This window comes from Megalops cyprinoides, chromosome 20 (assembly GCF_013368585.1).
Source record: "Megalops cyprinoides isolate fMegCyp1 chromosome 20, fMegCyp1.pri, whole genome shotgun sequence".
NCBI classification, from domain to species: Eukaryota; Metazoa; Chordata; class Actinopteri; order Elopiformes; family Megalopidae; genus Megalops; species Megalops cyprinoides.
Window position 1 is genome coordinate 9,395,667 of NC_050602.1, and position 22,358 is coordinate 9,418,024.

The 22,358-nt window shown below is 44.8% G+C and overlaps 1 protein-coding gene across 2 annotated transcripts; it reads left to right on the forward strand.

Moving 5' to 3' along the window:
* Positions 1 to 1,129: 1,129 nt before the first annotated feature.
* Positions 1,130 to 17,904, forward strand: dhx9 (DEAH (Asp-Glu-Ala-His) box helicase 9). Of its 2 annotated transcripts, XM_036555009.1 has the most exons (28): positions 1,130 to 1,200; positions 2,023 to 2,151; positions 2,314 to 2,454; positions 2,549 to 2,660; positions 3,065 to 3,213; positions 3,390 to 3,538; positions 4,661 to 4,707; positions 5,264 to 5,400; positions 5,990 to 6,079; positions 6,424 to 6,585; positions 6,744 to 6,821; positions 6,908 to 7,099; positions 7,583 to 7,724; positions 8,547 to 8,629; positions 8,879 to 9,035; positions 9,256 to 9,353; positions 9,716 to 9,929; positions 10,252 to 10,346; positions 10,686 to 10,759; positions 10,865 to 11,017; positions 11,250 to 11,410; positions 11,791 to 11,902; positions 12,153 to 12,314; positions 12,624 to 12,751; positions 13,597 to 13,826; positions 14,275 to 14,390; positions 14,523 to 14,723; positions 17,465 to 17,904. In XM_036555009.1, the coding sequence occupies exons 2-28, from the start codon at positions 2,041 to 2,043 to the stop codon at positions 17,775 to 17,777; spliced, it is 3,807 nt and encodes a 1,268-aa protein (XP_036410902.1). In that variant the 5' UTR covers positions 1,130 to 1,200; positions 2,023 to 2,040; the 3' UTR covers positions 17,778 to 17,904. The 2 variants fall into 2 exon arrangements, with proteins under 2 accessions (XP_036410902.1, XP_036410903.1); XM_036555010.1 differs by lacking the exons at positions 1,130 to 1,200; positions 2,023 to 2,151; positions 2,314 to 2,454; ... (1 more) ...; positions 3,065 to 3,213; positions 3,390 to 3,538 and adding an exon at positions 4,075 to 4,360.
* Positions 17,905 to 22,358: the final 4,454 nt, after the last annotated feature.

Genomic DNA, 22,358 nt, shown 5'->3' on the forward strand with positions numbered 1-22,358 from the left:
TCACTGGCACTTGGGGCAGCTTCTGCAGTAGTGCTCTGCAGCTCTTTTCATGCTTGACCAGTGGAATCAGGCACAGTTCCAGTCCAGAGTCTTCACCACTCCAAGGTGAGCATTCATCATATCAGTGTGAGACAGCTCTAACACTGTCTGAATGAAAGGCTTAGCCAAAAAACCCTCACTCACCTCATTTCACTGATACATTTGATAGAGGAGCTGATTACAAACACCAAAATGAAAGTACTCACCCCTTTTCATGTATCATTCATCAACTATATAAAAATATAAAAATCACACAGGAAGCAGGGAAAATATAGATCACCGGGCAAAGTACATCTATGCCTATTCCTTTTACCTTTGAAGTCAACTAGCTGATGTGCAAACAAAAAATAAATCATGTTACATCAAAAGGTCAATCTGTATACGTGACAGATTTCACTTTCCACACAGAAGGACTGCATGCCTGTCCTGATACTCAGAAGAACCTACGCTCTGATGGCATGTTATGGTTTAACAGTCTCTGAAAAAATACTGCCTTCGTTCTCTTCTGGCATGGTACACTAATTCACATGCATAGTATCATTCAGACCCATACATTCTGACATATACAGTATAAGAGGAGATTATATATCCACAAAAAACACATTCAGAGGGCAAAACAATTTGGTCCTTGTTATAATACACCATACAGGCCAAACAAACACTATTGTAGACAAATGCTACTCTGTTTTTCAAATGTTTTGTGTAATCTGGTCGTGTGGTTTTTCATCTTAATGTCTGTAGAAGATATTGTATTTTCGAATAGTGCTGTATGTGATGATATGGATCAAATTATTTAATGAGACTTGTTTTCATTTTGATTATAGTCACTTTACTGGTCGACATTTTAGTGACTAATAAAGAGTAAATTTTTGTACCTGTAAGTAATTTTCTGTTTGTTTATTTTATTATTATTATTTTTTTTTTTTTACTTTGGGGAGATTTTTGGGTAGTGTACCTACAATAAAGTTGACTTTGACTTTGATATCACCAATATAGAATCTCATTCTGTCCAAATTGGTCAAAATGACGCATGCGTATTGGAACCTCCCAAGACCGGATTCTCGCCGATAGTTCTTAATGATTTGAAGGCGGCCATTTTAAAGTTAGTGTGCAGAGGAAAGCCCCTTTTCAGCCGTCCTACCGTTCACCGAAAGGTCACGGGTTAGTTTAACAGACCTCTTTTATGCGCCGTTAAGAGCTGTGTCTTGTTATGCATGTATGTGCTTGTAGCGTTCTGCAGCTGCCTATAGGCAAAGTTAGCTTGCTGTAGCTAGCTAGGCCGTATCAGGCAAGAAGAAAGTTAGCTCCATTGTTTGCTAACAGCAGTTGTTTGACGTTAGCAAGGTATCAGCCAGCTATGTGAAATAAACCAGCTTCAGACTCTCATTATACCCAGGCAGTTTGCTGTACATTAAGCCACATATGTCTAGTTGCATGCACCACTTTTCGAAATCAACTTAACCCTAAATACAGCTTGCCAACATTACAGTTAGCTTGTTAGCTTCCTACTTGGTACTAGCGAGCTAGCTTCCCAGTTAGTTACTGATATTTTACTAACCTGACAATTATCGTTATCGGAGTTTATTGTCAGAGTTGTAAAGTGTGTTAGCGAGCTATCTTGCTTTTCTTGCAATTAAATTTATGGGTTAGATGAGAAAAGTCGTTGGCAGTATCTGAATGTTAACTCCATGTCAACACAGCTCGCTCTTGATTTCTGCTCTCATCTATAAGACAGCCTTTTGCAAATTCAGCTCGAACAAATATAGACTAGCTCAGTCGACGTCAATAGATTTTCTAGACAGTTAAGTATTAGCTAGCATTAGCCTCTGGGCTTTTCTTGATTTTGCCTGTTAGGATATGGATTGACGTGCAGGTGGGATATGTCGGCTAGCCATCTAGCTCAATGGCTAGCTGTTAATCGCTAGCTCTTAACTCTAAGTCTTGTGTTGGTTTTTTTTAATGACCCATTAATTAATTTAACAGGAGCAGCTCATATTCAGGATGGGTGACATTAAAAATTTTCTCTACGCCTGGTGTGGGAAAAAGAAACTAACACCGAACTATGACATCCGAGCTGCTGGGAACAAGAACAGGCAGAAGTTCATGTGTGAGGTGAGCACTGTTTTTTTCCCATATGGAAAGTATAGTTTTCCATATGAAACTGTAGTTATCTTCTGAGATTGATGTTGAAATGATCCCACTTGTCACTCGAGTTTATGTCTGACATTTTCAACCTAACGCAACGCGTCCTGAACGTTTGGCACACCTGCCCAGGTGCGTGTGGACGGTTTCAACTACACGGGGATGGGGAACTCAACCAACAAGAAGGACGCCCAGGCGAACGCCGCCCGCGATTTTGTCAACTACCTCGTCCGTGTTGGCGAAGTGAATGCAGCCGATGTACCAGCTCTAGGGGTCAGTTTTTTGTTTCCGTTTTGACACACATTTATGCATTGGAGGATTTGCTGCCGTTTTTTTTTTCTTTGCAACCGTACGAATCTTCTTTCAGGCACAAGTACACCAGTTCAGTGCTACTGATGGCAAGGAGGGAGGCCCTGGGTTTGGCAGTCTTCCTCCGAACGGACCCATCCCTCCACACCTGGTTGTCAAAGCCGAAAAAGGCACGTCACCCCCACTGAAGTGTGCTAGCCCTGGTTTCATGTTCGCCCAAGTCGTCTGGAAATGGGAAAGCATTTGATTGCTGTGTGAATGTTGGAAATGTTAGAGAGTACCTTTCAGTTAGAGAGTACCTTTACAGCTATGGCCTGTAACTTGCCTGGCAACAGTTGTATGGCTGGTATGAAAGTATGTCTGAATAAAGTCACTAGAGCAATGGTACATACAGAAAACAGCCCATCTAAATATGCATCAATCACATTATTTAATGGAGTTCTGATCGAATATTGCAGTTGGCCGTATATGGTCCCGGGGGCCTTAGTATAGACACAGCTCTGTGTTGTGTTGTAAACCAACAGGTTTAACAACAGGTTGTGTTGACAGTTACTAATGAATCACTGTGTTTCAGAGGGAGCAGGTGAAGAATCAGGTCCTGGCTCTGGGCCAGTACCAGGAGTCACTGGGTTGGGGTACGCTGGCTTCAGTGGTGCCCAGTGGGATCGAGGTGCCAATCTTAAGGACTACTATTCAAAGAGGGATGAGCAGGAGGCTGAAGCGGTAAGGGTGTGCTTTTACCAGCCAGCTCTCTGAAGCATATTTCACTGAAGGAGAATATTTAAACATATTATAAATGAAAAAACACCTGACATATTTCTTATGTTAAAATATCTAAGCCAGTTTATGTTAATGTAATAATCTTGATGCTGAAATGTTTGTCTGTTTGGTTTGTGAAGACTCTGGAGTCTGAAGAGGTTGATTTAAATGCTGGCCTCCATGGGAATTGGACTTTGGAGAACGCCAAAGCCCGTCTGAACCAGTTCTTCCAGAAGGAGAAGAACCAGACAGATTACAAATACAGCCAAGTCGGGCCTGACCACAACAGGTCAGCAGGATGCGTGGGTATTCCCACAGAACTCTGTCTGTCATTCCACGTGCTTCCTAAAAGCATACTATAACAAAGGTGTCAGTGCGTCATCCTGTTTTGTTTGAAAACAGATTGGACCTTGTATTTTTCAACCCTACACTGTCTCTCTCATGTGTGAGAGGGGCTGCAATTATTGATCTCCAGTTTGATTTGAAAAGAAAGTGTTGAGTATTTTTTTTTTTTTTTTTTACCGGGGTGTGGTCACAGTATGTTTCTCGGCTAGACTGATTTGGAAACAGAGCCCTCCTGGGAGTATTAACATCCCCCAGAAGGTCTCGGTGAACTCATCCTTTTGACGCCACATACTGAACAGTGAAAATTAAGGCTACTAGGAACCAGGGAAACCTGCAGCTACTGCACAGTGTCCACGTTGTTGTCCAGAATGACATGTTCCATTATGATTTGATTGATATTGAATGGCATCAAAAAAGGAGTAATTTAGAGTGAGAAAAGAAAAAGTTTTCTAAAGCTGGAAGAATGTCATACCAGAAATCACAACCCTCATGTTCCAAAACTGTTCCAAGACATGTGGCATCACTTAGGCTGCACTAAGCTGTCACATGGTTGCTTCCAATACGGGTCATGGGGGGGGGATACAACTGTCTGGGTATTGATTTCTGGTGTCACTGTTCCAATAGGGTCGGGAGATCGGGCGCCTGAGTGGAGTCAGGTCGTTGATAAGTCAGCAGAGAAACATACTGTCCGCCGCCGGTTTAACATGAGCCGAGAGCAGGCCTCTCAGAGGTGACCACTGGGTCCTGAAGCCGCTGAGCTTCGGAGGTCAGTTTGCCTTTGTTTGGAATGACGCTCTACCTTTTTTTCTATCAGTGCTTTTTTTCCCCTTCTCTGTGATCAACACAAATGTTTCCTACAGAATTTTTTTAACAGTGTTGGATGTTTCATCTGACTAGTTCCCTCTGAAGTTTTTATTACTTTTGCTCTTTAGTTGTTTTAGTAAGGCTCTCAATATGCTTAGTATTTGTTTGCTGTTAGGTGATTTAACATTTGTACATTTTTAGTAGGCTGTATTGATGAATTATTTTGTGTGCTGAGTGTGCTACCTCTCGCTTTCTGTTCCAGGAGTTTTATTGCTGAAATGACTATATTTGTAAGGCAGCTCGGTAGAAGTAAGTAATGCTTTGGTATGTGTTGACATTGCCTAGAAACTTGAAAAATGGTGCCCCATAAACTTCTGAAGCTTCAGAGCTTCTGAATTGGAGAAAAGTTCACATCTTGGGGGAAAATATGACTGAGCTTCAGCAATATTAACTATTTCCACTTTGATAGATTTTTAGCAAAACATTATTCCTGGTTGTGATACAGCCATCAACAGTCAGTCAAGGGGATAAGGGTGGGGTTTTGAGGGTCTCTTTTCTTGAACCTTCAGTCTCTTTGTCTGGGACCAATGTAGAAAATGTAAATATAGTTTCATAGATGCAAACGGTCTTAGCTTGGTGATGTGATATGTGAAGGTGGGGGGGTAAGGGGGGGGGTGCAGTACCAAGGCGTGCATATTGACAGAATTGTTAGTACTGTGTGTGCTGCATTTCATCTCAAATGAGCTTTGACTGCTTAGAGTCTTCAGCACGGGGTGTTTGGGTAGCATGGTCCCGTCAGCCCTTGGGCTGCACTGCATTAATTGCAGATGCATATTGATGTAGTCTCTGTCACTGCCCGTCACAGAGATCTTTGCACGTGAGCACGGCTCTAACAAGAAGCTGGCGGCGCAGTCGTGCGCGCTCTCCATCGTGCGGCAGCTGTACCATCTCGGGGTGATCGAGGCCTACACCGGGCAGACCAAGAAGAAAGAGGGGGAGGCGGTGGGTCACGGCCGGATTTACATTTACATTTATTCATTTGGCAGACACTTTCATCCAAAGAGACTTACAAGTGAGGCAGAGCAAAGTGAGATCAAGTATTGCCAGCCTGGGCTCACCGAATGTGGTCCCAAAAAAACAACCTTTGCATTGTTTCACAAAATATTCACATTTATTGTATGTGGTTTATAGGTGTTTGTGGTACTTTCCATCTCACATAGGCACATTGGACTTTCACTCTCTGCTTGTGTTTATGTGCATGTGTGTGAAACCTGTTGGTAATGATTTTAGGCCCCTGGACATACCTAGCCGTGCCAAGTATGGTAAATACTGTAAATAAACTCTTTCAACTAATCTTTGCCTCTTTTCTTATTTTATCTCTAGTTGTATACATGGCAAATATAATAGGCACAGGCTTGAAATACCAGGATAAAGGGCTGTTTTTGAACCTGTGCCTGCTGAACTAGGTATTCACTGACAGGTGTTGGGTTTTGAATATGAGTGATGGCACTGTGCTTGCCAGCTGTTGTTTTCGTGCGATTTGATAGGACTGAGGGAAGGAGGTTCGAGTTACTGTCCTTGTCTCCCACAGCTGGAGCCTTTTGAAGTGAACATTGCTGACGATTTGCGACGGCAACTTCAGAGTGTGGTCCAGGAGCTCGGAATTCAGATACCTTCACCTGTAAGTCTCGTTTTTGTGTGGTAAGACTCCTCCCCTTGTACATTGTGTTCCACTGAATTTGTGTGTAACACCGTTCTGGAGGTCCAGAGGGACCTGCTTTATGTTTCCACTGTAGCTTTAATTTCATTTGTTTGGATGGAGTCGACACAATTTTTAAAATGATGATGTTGGTATGTTTGTATATGTCAGCTATTGAGCTGAATAAAAATGATGGTCTTGTGGTCAATACCAGTCCAGTTTGGTAAATATATGTACAGTATGTATGTAAAATATAAAATATATGTGAATTGGGAATAGTCAGAAGGAAGCTACTGAGCCTGTGAAATGCCTTTTGTGTGCCCCAGCCCCAGGACCCAAGTGCTCCAGTGTCTTTGGCCCAGGGGAAGATGGCCCAGTTTGAGCCCTCCCAGAAACAGAGCATGCCAGGGGTGGTGCCCTGGTCACCCCCGCAGGTCAACTGGAACCCCTGGACCAGCGCCAACATTGATGAGGGACCGCTGGCCTTCGTGAGTGAAGCTTGTGTCGAGTGCAGCGGTTTGATCACAGAGTGTGGAAGATGAGAGAAGTGCACAAGCTAATTATGACATCTGTCAACTGTCAGCTAACCAGCAGCATTGTGGGATTGTGGTAACCTGACCCCCCCCCCCCTCCTTCCCCTCCACAGTGCACTCCAGAGCAGATCAGCTCCGACCTCCAGCAGGAGCTGATGTATCAGTTGGAGCAGGACCAGAACCTTCAGAAGGTGTGTAGGTCGCTCCCCCCGTACCTTTCCCTCTGTCTTGACTAGAACTCTACCCACACCGACGCTCTGGTGCTGTTAACCTGTAGATCTCAGAGGATCGCGAGCAGCTGCCGGTGAAGAAATTCGAAGAGGAGATCATGAGCGCCATCCACAGTAGCTCTGTGGTGATCATCCGCGGGGCCACCGGCTGCGGAAAGACCACCCAGGTCCCCCAGTACATCCTGGACCACTACATCAAGAGCGGGAGAGCCGCGGACTGCAACATCGTTGTCACCCAGGTGAGGCGCTGCCTCATGCTCTCCACCAGAGGGCGCAATTTGATGGTTGTGCACACCTTTCATTGGGGAACCAAACCTTTTTTTTTTCTTAATTTCCAGTCCTTATGTTTTCAACTGTAACCTAATGAAGAAGTAGATATAACATAAATAAAATGAAAGCATTTTTTGTTTGTGTGTGAAGTGTTTCACCATGGTGAAGTTCCGCTTTCACGTTTGATCTTTGTTCCTTGGCTGTCACGACAGCTTGTGACGCCATTCCATTTTGACGCTGTTTACAAAACATAATGTGAAAAACGCGCTCCTGTAATTTTGCTGTCATCTCCAAGTAATCTGTTTGGACAAAACAAGCCGTCACTTTCGCAGCACGTGCAGAGAATGTGAGCGCGAACCCAGGTGTCGAGGGCAGAGGGGTCCAGCATCTGTGTCTCTTCAGCGTGTTTTTAATCAATTTATTTATTTACTTATTTATCCTCCTTTAAACAGCCGCGGCGCATTAGCGCTGTGGCCGTCGCGGAGCGGGTCGCCTTCGAGAGGGGGGAAGAGGTGGGCAAGAGCTGTGGGTACAGCGTGCGCTTCGAGTCCGTCCTCCCCCGACCCCACGCCAGCATCCTCTTCTGCACCGTAGGTGGGTGTCCTCCTCCCACCGTATCGGTCTGCTGTAGGCTGTGGTTCTTCTCCCCGCAACTAATACCACTAGCAGTGAATTCTGGGTAAAAATCAGCAGGTGTCCCGTATCTGATCTGACGATGTGCTTCGGATATGCGGTGTCAGGTTACACAGGAGCGCTTCAGTCCTTTTCGAGTATACTGGTTGAGGTCTAAAAATGCATTTCAGCAGCACAGTGCACTGGGCACCAAGGCTGTTTTCCGAGGAACTGTGTTTCTGCAACAGTGAAAGTCTGCATTAATACCACCAACAGGTATACTCCCTGGTCAGATGTGGTTAAATGTTTGTCGTATGAGATTTTGTAGTAAAGGAAAATATGTACGTTTTGATGCTTTCCAGGTGCTCATCCAGCTTGTTACTGTGGTGTTTTGTGAAGTTGTTAGATCCATGTTATGCCCGGAGAGTCAGGTTTACGTATTTATTAAGATGGGACTTAAGATGGGATGTATTACTTTTTTGTTTTTTGAAAATCCCATGATTTTACAGGAACTACTTTAGAGAGCAGTTTCTTTGTGTTTGCAAATGCAGTTCACACAAGGTCTCTATTTTCTTAAGTAAACAAGTTAGAAACAGAGACGACTGTGATTTTGGTAGCTACGTGCATAATCGGTGCAACAAAGTATGTAATTATACATTAACATCCTGAAGAAAAGCTCATGAAATTAATGGTCGTACTGTAAAAGTGGAGGTGCAAAGACCACGCTAGCTAGCTTGGACATGAAGGCTGCTGTCTTTACTGCATTTAAATCTGAGATCATTTAACATCTTCATCTGTCTGTAGGAGTCCTCTTGAGGAAGCTGGAGTCCGGCATCCGAGGGATCAGTCACGTGATTGTGGATGAAATCCACGAGAGAGACATCAATGTAAGTGCACCCTGTGGTCAAAGGAAACCCTGCTCAGAGACCTGTTTTAGTGCTTGTTCAGATGTATGGCCACCCTGTTATTAACGGAGACCCCCCCCCCCCTGAGAGATTTCTTCCTGTGAGGGAGTATCTAGTGCATGTTTAGATGAAAGCGCTCAATGTGGGGTCACTGGAGAACAGGCTTCTAGACCTTACCGTACGAAAGGAAAGCGCTTGGGCGGGTGAGTGAGGCTGACCTCTGACCCGCAGACGGACTTCCTCATGGTGGTGCTGTGGGACGTCGTCCAGGCTTTCCCCGATGTCCGTATCATCCTCATGTCGGCCACCATCGACACCACCATGTTCCGGGAGTACTTCGGCAACTGCCCCGTCGTCGAGGTGTTCGGCCGCACGTACCCAGTGCAAGGTGAGCGATAACAGCCTGTCTCTGCCGCTGTTTGCCACCACACTGCGAAGCATTTCCCCAGCAGGGTACTCAGTCCCTGTCTTGAAGTATGATACATTTCTCCAAGACAAGGTAATGAATTAATAGAGCACTCACAACTTATGATGTCTAGTACGCAGAACCATTAAACCTCAAAAACAATGCAAAATCGTATTTCTCATGCATTATTCTTCTCTGCCAGAGTACTTCCTGGAGGACTGTATTCAGATGACTGAGTTCATTCCTCCTCCAGCGGAGAAGAAGAAAAAGGATAAAGACGAAGAAGGTGGAGAGGAGGAGGTACTCTAATAGGCTTGTTGCTTATTTGCATGGGAACCTGGGCCAGTGTTAATTTAGTGTGTATACTAGTTACTCTCTTCCTTCTTCACTTTTTCCCCCTCTGTTCTATGACTATAATTATTGGACAGGCACCTGATAATTTGCCTATCACAGTAACTTGCTGTATAAACACTCTGCACATTCTTTCATTTTGATGTATTCTAGAATACAACAGACAATTCATTGTACAATACAGTAGACAGTGTGTTGACATTTTCACCAGCTATGGGCTGAACAGTAGGAAGCAAACCCTGCTAAATGCTGAAAGGTTGCCGTAGGCGTCTGTTGGATCCTTGTCACAGACCGTTTTGGCTCCGTTGCAGATGAACTGCAACCTCACATGCGGGTCAGAATATGGCCCCCAGACCAAGAGCTCCATGGCCCAGATGAATGAGAAGGAGACCCCTTTCGAGCTGATCGAGGCCCTGCTCAAGTACATCGAGACGCTGAAAGTGGCTGGTGCTGTGCTGGTCTTCCTGCCGGGCTGGAACCTCATCTACTCCATGCAGAAGCACCTGGAGATGAATCCTCACTTCAGTACGTTACACAACATTACCCACAATCGGTGCCCGCGGACGTGAAATGGTTTCACATGCTTGAAATGTCCAGATAGTCAGTCATGTATATTTTTTTTGTTTTATTTTGTGACCCTCTGTTTTAATTAACTGGATTCGGTTGTGTCTGTATGCGTCTGTGTGTGTGTTTGCGAGTCTGTGTTTAAAGTAAGTGGACCAGCTTGTGTGTGCACATTTGTTTGTAAGTATGTTTAAAGTGATTAGAATAGGTTGTTTGTGTGTGTGTGTGTGTGTGTGTGTGTGTGTGTTTTCTCACTTTGAACCTCTGTGTTTCCCACTCTTAGGTAGCCAACGCTACAGAATTCTTCCACTCCACTCCCAGATTCCCAGGGAGGAGCAGCGAAGGGTGTTTGAATCCGTCCCTGAAAATGTGACCAAGGTTAGTCCTATTCAGAGTAACACTTAAATGTGAGGCAGCAGGGAGACTGCTTAGGGTTGTATTCTGAGGGCAGCTAAGTGGCTCAGACAGTAAAAACGCTTGTTCCAAGTACAGGCTTAGCTATATGGCCTGGGCTTCAAACTGGCCACGTCGTCAGGTTTTTGTCTCTTATTTAAGGGGGACAAGCAGAGAGACGGCTAGATTGTTGCCTGGTTCACAGAGTCTTTCTGCTATGCATTTTCATGCAATACTTTTAAGACATTTAAGACGTTTGTCTTGTGGGATATTATCTTTTTATCTTTTATTTGTGTTTTTAATTCACAGTGTTTAACTTTTTAGGTTATCTTGTCAACAAATATTGCTGAGACCAGTATTACCATCAATGATGTTGTCTATGTGATTGACTCTTGCAAGTAAGTGCTTTTCTATGAAGTAAATTAAGCATTTGCGCATTATCTCATTTGGAGCTTCTAAAATGATTCTTTGTTCTAACTTTGTGACATGGCTTATTTTAAAAGGCAGAAAGTGAAGCTGTTCACATCTCATAACAACATGACGAACTACGCCACGGTGTGGGCCTCCAAGACCAACCTGGAGCAGAGGAAGGGGCGGGCGGGGAGAGTGCGCCCCGGCTTCTGCTTCCACCTGTGCAGCCGCGCTCGCTTCGAGAGGTGAGCGCACACACACACACACACACACACACACACACACACACACACAGCATAGAGCAATGCAACTCAGTCCCTGTGGGGTTTTTCCAGGGTAAGCAAAGGACAAAGGAATTAAACTGAGATTGCATATTATCATTTTTATGTATGTAATATTATAATGTTATTCATCCTTGCACAAGGCTGTGGGAGTTCAAAATCATCCTTCCCTTCCCTGCCTTTCCCCCCTCTGTAGACTGGAGACCCATATGACCCCAGAGATCTTCCGCACTCCCCTCCATGAAATCGCCCTCAGCATTAAGCTGCTCCGGCTCGGCAGCATCGGCCAGTTCCTGTCCAAGGCAATCGAGCCCCCTCCCCTGGACACCGTCATCGAGGCCGAGCACACACTGAGAGGTGCGTGTGTCACCGGCCTCACACAGATACTCTGTAATGTCCAGATGTTCAGCTCCTGTGTTCTTTCTGTCGCCCTTCCAGGAGGTTTTCTTTGGTAACACGAGGTTCTTTCTGTGTCTCTGTGGATATTCTGTTTTCAGTAATGTTCATAAAGTCTCAGCAAACCAGAACACTGAAAGGCTCAACAATGGGAGAAACTGCACTTTCAGTCTGAAGAGCAGAGAGCTGACCATAATGGGTCAAAAAAGATACAATTCCTTTAGATTGGATTTAGACTCAACTCGCAGATCTTTTAAAATGGAGCTGTGCACTTTAATTGATAGTAGTCTTTTTGCTTGTGTATAAATGTCGGTGTTTGCGTATTGTGATTTTGTATCCAGACCTGGATGCTCTGGATGCCAATGACGAGCTGACCCCTCTCGGCCGCATCCTGGCAAAGCTGCCCATCGAGCCTCGGCTGGGAAAGATGATGATCATGGGCTGCACCTTCAAGTGAGTGCCAGCAGGGGGCGTACCCGAGACCGGCCTAATCCTGCAGATCAGCACCCTGGAAATCATGCAGTGCAATCACTGACCAGTTTTGGGGCTGCTGTTTAATGTGATATTGCTTTCTCTGTGTCATATTTGGCCAGGAAGATCTATCAGTCTTGACCTCTGATGTCAGTATTAACAGCTGTAGTGGTTACCGCTTAGCAGAGTGACTCGTGTTGATGTCTCTGTGTCACGCTCTCTGTTCTCCCAGCGTTGGCGATGCCATGTGCACCATCTCGGCCGCCACCTGTTTCCCAGAGCCCTTCATCAGCGAGGGCAAGCGCCTGGGCTTCGTGCACAGGAACTTCGCCGGCTCGCGCTTCTCCGACCACGTGGCTCTGCTGTCCGTCTTCCAGGCCTGGGATGACGCCAGGTGGGTCTGCCAATAACCGCTCCATATACGTATACAGATGTGTATATCAGAGCCACATGCTGAATCCATTGGAAAGGGTATACAGTTTAGCAGAACTTGCTGTCCTTCCGTGCATTACGGGACTTGCAGTGGGGAAAAACAGCCGTTGGCTGAATGTATCTATCTGAGGATTGTGCTCACCTCACTTCCAATGCTGAAGATTTCGCAGTCAGGCCATCTTGCTGCACATTTGACAGTTTCAAAGCTAGAGCGAAACGGGGTGGAAACATCGGAGGAGTGACAGTGAACCTTCTTGTGTGTGATTTTCAGAATGGGCGGGGAAGATGCAGAGACCCGATTCTGTGAGCACAAGCGGCTCAACATGTCCACTCTGAGGATGACCTGGGAGGCCAAAGTACAGCTCAAGGACATTCTCATCAACTCCGGCTTCCCTGAAGGTATGCGGTGTTGCTGGTCGGTCGGTTTCACTGGGATTTTGTCATTTATAAGTGTAACATGTAACACACATTTGCAAAGTGCTCTCAAAATGCAGATGGGGTTCCAGATGGTTCAGTTGGCAAGGCATTCATTTTGACCACAGGGTGTATGACATGGGTTCAACCCTGGCAGTGTCACTTGCCAGCAGTGATCCTATAGCAGTGGAAGAGATTGGCTTTGCTCTACCATGGATAGCGTTAAGTGGGTTGACGAGAGCTTTCTCGCCTCACCGCTCCCAGGCACTCTGAGACTCATCAGGTGCTTTTGAGTTGCTTGGATAACGTCAGTGGCACCACTGGCTGCATGCAAGTTTATCAGGGTTGCATAAAGCAGAATAAGTCATTAAAAATGAAAGGCAGGTGCTGCGTTATCTGGTTAGTTAGCTTTGATGATGTCAAACCGCTTTGAGTTTTATGACGGCTCTAAGTGCCATTTGTATCTCTTATGATGATATGATCATTAAAGAAGCCGTGGGAAATTGTTTTTGTCTGTTCTGGTACTTTGCAATTACCAAAGATGACTAATGGTCGATATCCTGTAGCGTAAGTCTTTCAGTTATTACAATTATGCTTGAATTCTTTTATTAACATTGAACTTAATGATCTGAAGTGTGAAACTGAATAGAGCCTTTATCATGCACACAAAGAAAGATCAAACAAAGAATCACAGCAATTGCTATTAGGAGGTAAATGGGGGCGAAACTGTAATTTTTTTCGCTAAATTTCACTCTCATTCATGTTGTAGTTGGACACACACTGTCAGACAGTCTGCTCAACAGCCCGTTCGTCCCCGCTTTCCCATGCAGAGTGCTTGATGACGCAAGTGTTCAACAACGTCGGGCCGGACAACAACCTGGACGTGGTGATCTCCCTGCTGGCCTTCGGCTCGTACCCCAACGTCTGCTACCACAAGGAGAAGAGGAAGATCCTCACCACCGAGGGCCGCAACGCCCTCATCCACAAGTCCTCCGTCAACTGCCCCTTCAGCAGCCAGGACATGAAGTACCCCTCGCCCTTCTTCGTCTTCGGAGAAAAGGTTAGGCGACCGCCGTGCGGCTGCTCCGCTCCTCTTTCAGACGTGAAAGGAATGGCGCTGTGTCTGCTCGGGTCAATGCGGCAAGCAGAGCTTTCAGTCTGAGCCTGAGTGGAAATTCCTGCAGTATTGCTTGCATTAGGCGTAGCCCCCTCCTTTTCCATTTAAAAGAAAAAAGCTAAAGGGCCATTTTCAATTTTGGCTTCACCTTCAGTCTGCCTCAACACAATTTCTCTCATTTGAAAGATTGCTCATTTTTAGATTATAAAACTTAGTGTAACATTCTCCCTGAATGGCTGAAATTGATTTTTTTACTGCCTGTGAGATTGCAGTAGTAGGACTTTTGGTTTGGATGGACGAAGCAAGTGAAGGGAATTTAAAAAATGACCGAATGCATTTTGCAGTGATTGGAGCATTCATCGGGTGCATGTTTTTCCCATCTGATTGACAGATCCGGACTCGAGCAATCTCAGCGAAAGGGATGACTTTGGTCAGCCCGCTGCAGCTCATTTTATTCGCTTCAAAGAAAATCACGTCGGACGGAGAGATCGTAACGCTGGATGACTGGTACGAGTTTGGCCTTGAACTGGAGCTGAACTCATTGCATGGCTCTTTCACTGAAACACTTGGACTGATTTGGAAGGGATGGCGAATGTGGCAAATTTGACCTGTATCCAGTGACTTTTTTCCCTTTTAAAGGATCAAGCTGAAGATCCCCCACGACGTGGCGGGCGGTATAGCGGCTCTCAGGGCCGCCATGGAGGCGCTGGTGGTGGAGGTGACCAAAGACCCGGAGTACATCCGGCAGATGGACCCGACGAACGAGCGCATGCTGAACCTGATCAGACTCATCTCCAAGCCCTCCGCTGCAGGGCTCAACCTGATGGTCAGCAACCAGCGGTGAGCACCCTAAATCCTCACACACATCCCCATAGCCTGGGGCTTTAACGTACCGCACCACATTCTGCATTACAGGAGCAAGGGCCTTTTAGTCATTGTTTTCCTGAGGGAGTGATTCCAGTAAACACACCAAAATGATAGCGTTGCCGGCAGTAGCCCTCTACTGTGGTATTCAGCCTGTTTGAAGGTTGGTTTTGCTGCGATGCTGCGTGTTGTGAATAAGGATAGGATGATCACAATGTTTAAAGACAGGATAGGAAAAAATAATCTAACCAAGTCATAACTAGACATCCTAAATTGTGGCAGCAAATCCAGACTGTCCCTTGTGCACTGGAAGAACATGAAGCTATTTTATAAAAAGTAGTAAATGGAATTCTTTTAATTTACACATCCCTGTATTTAACCACAATGCGGAAGTAAGATCCCAGTTTACTCCTTGTGAAAATGTATAACGACATCCCTTTTTGATTTGGTGCTGAAATTTACACCGTCATTAATGGCCTGCCAGGAAGTAATTAACAAGTTAACTGTCACATCTCAAATTAACTAACGCACCTGCGGTGATGGTTTAGAGATTTACAAAAAGGTTGCCATCTGAGTAACGCATTTCCCTGAAGCAGGCAGTATGCCAAAACCTTACAGTCTTCAGTGTCGTCTGTGCTGGGAAGCAGTCTGGAGAGCCCGTCTCAGTCAGCCTCACATACCGCATGTGCTATTGCTGATTGCAATGACTCCCAGGCTTGTACTGTCGCCTTTTGCCATGCATACGAAAAGCCAGAGAAAACACCACTTTCACATCTGTGCAGGATCAGTAAATCCTCCGCAGGGACACCTGGGCTGCACGGCAGTCGGCTGCACTCGCTCAGCACACGCGGCGTGGGGGGGGTGGGGCTTTGCAGATGTGCAGGTCATGCGATCGTGACCGTTCTGTGTGTGTCTGCATGCACTTGCCTCGCACATCTCCGCTTGTGCGGAGGATTTACCGATCGCTGATTTACTGAAGCACCTGGACGCCATCACTGCCATGTCATTCAGCTGCCGTACTTTAAAATACCAGCTCCACGTGTATGGCTCCCGTACAGCGAAACGCCAGCTCCACGTGTATGGCTCCCGTACAGCGAAACGCCAGCTCCACGTGTATGGCTCCCGTACAGTGAAACGCCAGCTCCACGTGTATGGCTCCCGTACAGTGAAACGCCAGCTCCACGTGTATGGCTCCCGTACAGTGAAACGCCAGCTCCACGTGTACAACTTGACGATGAAGGCGTCATCTGCTGTGCTGGTGCAGTTCCCTTTGAAGTTTATATGAAAAAGCCAATCATCTTTCAGATTGTAAATGTTTTCCGGAAATAATAGAGCTGTAGCCAATACATAATAATTGTTAAACTCTTTCCCTTAGCCAGCGCTACCTGGGGGATAGGCTTGTTGCAAAATGTCTGACTTAGATTGTGAACTAATTAAAGTAGCCCATGAGTTGGAGGTAAATCTCTTGCCAGCAACCGAGTTCAGCAATTCGATTTCCCACTTCTGTTTAGAAATAGAATAGAACTGTAAACATAATTAGCCAGATTTATAAACCTTGTAAACATCCTGACAGGCAAAAGCAATGGGGGTTCTTGAAACTAAGTGGGAATTTTGAAACTCTTCCGTGATAAGTTGTGGGGGGGGGTGGTAGGGGGAGTATAAAACGTGTCCAAAGGGAGGTAGGGATTTGGAAACCATCCTGACACAGAGGGTCGGCTTAAAAGGGGAATACCCAACAAATTCAGTGCAATGGCAATAGACTCAGGAATTGTTTACGCCCCACCCATACCTGCCTCTAGGGAGTGATTGACAGATAAGCAGTTCAGATTAGTACAGTGAAAAGCAGTGTAACTGATGTGCAAATGAGTGTTCTGGAAAGCAGCGCATGCCTGCATAACCAAAAGCAATTCAGACGAGGGTGTCGGAAAGACATTTTCTGGAGCACATTGATAATGAAGTCATACCTTGGTAATTAATTTTTTTTTTCCACTTTTCATGGGCTATTAATGCGCTTAGTTTGTGTTTCTATACCTACCTTCTGGCTTATTTTATTTTTGACTGTATTGTACGCCTGCAGTGGACACATTATTAATACTTCAGTCTTTTCAGCTTATCTTATGTCCCAGTTGTCATGCAGGTTTGTTTGCTGAAATGGGCAGAACAGAAATGCCGCCATATTGCACTTCAGCAAAGCAAATTAACAGCAGTGCTTGGTGTTACTGATGATCTAACTGGTGGAGAGTGATGCAACACTGTGCTTGAATTTGTCTGAAAGCCTCACTCCACTGTGGAATTGTGTCATATGTGTCTTAATGTAAAAGTTTCGATATGTACTGTGGTGACTGGTTATCAGAAACGGAGAGAGAGAATTGTCTACGCCACAGGTAGACAAACATTCTAGAACAGTCTGTGTTTGATAAAACAGAGGCACAGTGCGCTTTGAGACTGGCCAAACAAATGCTCTGCGGGGCACCAGTGCCTTAATGACATACCAGGATCTATGCAGCATTCTTTCCTGATTAATGCACGTGGTTTGAGTGCAATATATTGATATTTTGCGTTACTTCATCGCTTTGCCTTGTTTAAGTCTCTTAGAGAGGGTAAGCAAGCTGAATGTGAAATTATTGCACATTCCGTTAACACAGAACCAAACGACCATTTAAATCAATGCAGTGCCACATGCATATAAAATGTGTACTTTCAATTGCCTTCCTCAGGTTTGGCGATGGGCCACGGCCTCCCAAGATGCCCAGGTACGATGGGGGAGGCAGAGGATTCCGAGGGCAAGGAGGCTATCAGGGCGGATCTGGGTACCAAGGAGGTGGAGGATACAGAGGTGGTGGCGGAGGATACAGAGGTGGAGGAGGGGGTTACTATGGTGGTGGAGGAGGAGGAGGTTACCGTGGCGGCGGAGGGTACCGTGGCGGTGGAGGATACCATGGCGGCGGAGGCAGGGGCTACCGTGGTGGTGGTGGAGGCTACAGTGGTAACAGGGGCTATGGTGGGTACAGAGGAGGTGGAGGGTTTTAAAAAAAAAAAAAAACCTTCCAGAATTGTGAAAAAGATGTGGAGTATGTTTCTGAGTACAGCTGAAAGACAGGCCCTAAAAAGGGGACTGCAGGTTAGTTTTGTTTTTTGGTTGCCACCTACTGGAACCTATGGGACACAAGCATGAGAATTCTTTCAAGATGTTGTAAAAATGCAAAATTTATTACAATTAGGCTTTGATCTTTCAACTTTTAAGATGTTTATTTTTTCAGTATTTCTGTTTGTTCTTTTTTAAATGCCAAAGCTCAGTGTTAATTTGGTTTATTGATTATGCGATTGTCCCAGTATTTCTGTCTGTACATTTACCTTAAACATAAGTTGACTTGCCTGCTGTTTTTAACTGTTTTCTGTATCTCAGACTTGTATAATGCAGCCACAGGGGTCTCACTGTCTGACCTGGTAAAATGGCATTTTGTTCTCTTCCACATTCCAGTGCATTTAGGAACCATTTCATGGTCGTGCAACTTTAAGTTCTTAGTGTACATTAAAGAAAAGAGAGATGTAATCCAGATTTAAGTTAAACATGTGGAAAACAATCCAGCTGTAAAGAATTATGTGGATTATGTCATCTCTTGAAGGGGCTTTCAACCAGTGAACCAATGAATAAAGTTGATCAAATTAAGGTTTGAACAGGTTGATTACTTGGAAAAAAAATGTAAACTCACATTATATACCCAGGTTAAATTGGTTTCAAATTCAAGAATTAGGAATGTATCTGCATTTTGTGTAGCAAGCCAACACCTTCCTTTGTGCTGGGCTCTAGGTCATTGCTGTTAAATCTGCAGGGCTAGAATGCAAGACTGGAATATGCTCAGTGTCCAGGATAATACCCTGTAAATGATGGTAGAAGATTTGGGCTCAGCAGATGTATATCTCATTTGGCTTATAAAGTGGTAGTAACTGCCTGTTAGGCAATAAGTCAAGTCACTCACATACCATAAATTTAGTGCATAGCATAACCTAAATTCCACATTTGACTGTTTGTTCTTTTCCCTGTTTGTATATGTGGAAACAATAGGTAGTGTACATAATACCTGATGGGAAAAGATTTTGCATCTCATTTTTGAGTAGGTTGTGGTTAAACAAAATGTACTCATTGGTTATGCTAAGTTTACTGTACATGCCAGGTATAAGATGACAGTAACAGCATCACAAGCAGCTGCAGGGAGGTGGATTTTGTCAGCTTCGTCTGCTCGACCCAAAAGTTCCTGCAAGAACCAAGGGGCTTGAAAGAATAGCGGAAGCTGGTAACATTGGATTGGGGTTGAGCCTCTGGTGTGTGTGAAATAACGGGGGCAAATCTGTCAGCAGGCATCGTGGAGAGCGGTACTTGGAGCAGCAGACCTATTTTTGCAAATGCATTAGGTACTGACATGAGACACATGCGATTTTTTTCCTGTGAGTAACTTGGCGTGACGGTATGTTGCTGTTTTAGGTATTAACATGCACGTCGAGCCTGACCCTGAGTAGCAGTGGCATTACCTTGGTATATAGAATTTAATTCCTACCAAACTGTGACCCTTACAAATTTGTAAGAAGCAGTCAAGACAAGCAACATTACCTTACAGCGCAGTTCTCAAATGGTGCTAAACAGTGATGTGTATGAGCAGCGTCATTTATAACATGTCACACAGGGTTTGGAATGGCTATGACACTAGGCTTTCAAGTTTCTGGGAACTGACTTAAGTCTCATTACATTACATTATTGGCATTTAGCAGACGCTCTTATCCAGACCAGCTTACACCAGTTACAATGTTATCCATTTATACAGCTGGATATTTACTGAGGCAATTTGGGGTTAAGTACGTTGCCCAAGTCTTACTGGGTACGTTTACAGCTGGGGCCAGTGGATAGCACACAAAGCTCCGATTCTCAAGAACAGAAGTGGCTGAAGGAAACGGTTCACTCATTCCACTCCTGCAAGGACACAAAGGAGAAAAGGTAGGTTCAGAACACGTGGCTGTGGAGGGAAGGAGCTGCCAGATGACCAAAAGTTGCCAAGCGGAGAGCGCATGCAAGGGAGGAAGGTCTGACGAGCTGTCTGCAGGACGAACGTGACGGCCTGGTCTGTAACTGCAACAGAAACAAGCTGGAGATGGGAGGTTATGGTATGTTCTGGGAGGCTGACGTTATTCAACGCAGCTCACTACGGGTTTAATCAGTGCAATTCATTATGTGTTTAATCAAATGCGTTTGCGTTTACAAATGCGTAATGCGTTTACTGAATTGCAGTCCACTGTAGAGTTTAATCAGTGCAGTTCATTACATTAATCACTGCAAGTTTAATCACTCATTGTCCTTGTATGCCAGAAAAGGGTAGATTGCATTATCTTGATAATGGCTCTCAACACCTTCTCTCCCTCACACAAACAGCATTGGGACAATGGGCAGGAGTTTTAAACTGCCTCTGCCATTGGAAATAAACATTCTCAGCGGGGAGGGTCCTGTATTATGTAAACTAGAGGCTTGTTCTGTAAATAACCCAGATGCATGTCACAGTATATGTATACACTAGATGCTGGGTTTATCCGCTGACAAATTGAAACCATTATTCAACCATAACAACCCTGGAGTGAGTTACTTCCTTCATCACAGTGGCCCAAAGCAAAATTTAATTGAATAGTATTTTTAAAGTGAAGAGTTGTCACCTGTGAGTGTCTGTAGTTGAGTGGAGTGGCCTTGGCAAAGATAGGACCTGCCCGGAGAGGACATTATATTCCTCAACACTCATCCGAATGGAGGAACGCTTTGATCGGACATTACACACTATAAACCTTTACGACACCGTGCCTGCATGTCTGTATGCCACTCGTTTGCTCCTATCTGTGGATTATCACCGTTGCTATGACGACTGGTGCAGCAGGACCAAGAGTAGGTTTTTGCCTCAAGCCTGATTTCTGCATGTGCATTTACAAATAGAGCCACAAGATGTCACTACTTTCTCTTTTTGTTAACTTCATGTTGCTTGGTGGTATTTAATCCCTTTACGTGACTACCACCCCCCCCCCCCCCCCCCACCCCCAAGTTCTATGTATTATTGCAGAATGCTCCCATGACACAGGGGAGGGCCGGCCTCCCTTGACAGATACATGTACAATCCACCCACAAGATTGTTCCACATGCATGTAGTGAAACATTCAAACACTGCCAAAGCCTGATAATGCTGTCATGTAAGCCTTACGTACTACTGCATGGTATTTCTGTTACATTTTTGAGGCAGTATGTGGTCCTTACCAGAGGGGGCAACAAGCAGGTCTGACCGCATCATTGCAAAAGGCAAAGCAGCTGTAGATGCGTGCCCCAGAACCCCTGGTACCACAGTTCCTATTTAGCCAAACTTGGCATGGTGTAAGAGAATGGCTGTGAGTTGCTCAAGCAGACAGGACCTTTACAGGCAGCACACAAATTCCTAAATCAGCAAACTAGCTGCGCATGTGCTAAAGACTTAGGTGAGGTGAAGCGTTTTCTGTCTCTCATTCATTAAAGGGGAAACACAGCATCCACAGAAGTTAGCATTTGGTCCCTGAGCAGCTTGTTAACCAGCCCTGTGCTAAACCAGTGGGTACATTTTCAGTTTGATAATGCAAACAAGCTTTATAAAGAATAAAATGCGCTCAGGATTGGCGTTTTCGTACAGCTAACTACCTCACGGTACAGCTGGAGTACTGCACCTGTTGCATCAAACGGGACCAGCTTTACCTTGTCTTTTTACAACATTACAGCTCAATGACTGTTCTCATATTTTCTGAGTTTGCTGGATGAAATGGAATGCTCTGAATCCCTTTTATAAGATACTTGTTTCAGAGCATTTTAAAAACAGCACCACTAAATAATAATCAATGTCACTCACAGCTGCTTCAGAGGAGCTCAACACCGGTTCAGTTTGTTCAACAAGAACAAGAACAAGAACAAGGAGAAAGAATGGATGAAAGGATGTCACCAAAAACAAACGAACAAATGTGAGAATGAACACGACGTTTAGGGCACAGAAATACCCAAGATTACCTTAAAGATGTTTTGTTAAATGATGTTGTCAGACTGTACAGAAATTCATGTCATAAATTCCCAGGCTTTAATCCAGTCCTCCTCCTGTCCAAGTCTTTCCAGTCCCAGTGAAAATCGTGCATCCAACCCTCTCTGCAATAGCACATATAGAACCATGGATAGTCATATTTTATTCGTTTATGTGCTTTGATGGACACTGGCCCCCATCCCTAAAACTACAAGGGATTCCACTCTAGAATTTTCAGACGTCTTCCAAAATTCTGCAGAGCACCATAACAAAAGATAAAAAATAAAATTTATCATTAATAATAAAGGCGCGTGCGCGTATGCTTTAATAAGTGTATGATCTGTTTCAGAGGCATGAGAAGAGTGGACAACTATATCGTGCCTGCATCATGTGAAGCTCCAAAGTTAAGCCTATGCAAAATAAGCTAAGTAGCAAAAATGGTAACAGATAGCTACTTTAATTAAACATGTATTACTAAATAATTCACCTTCACCTATAGAAATATGTGCCAAGGTTTTAGAACATCTGAGATTACACCAAAATGCGTCCG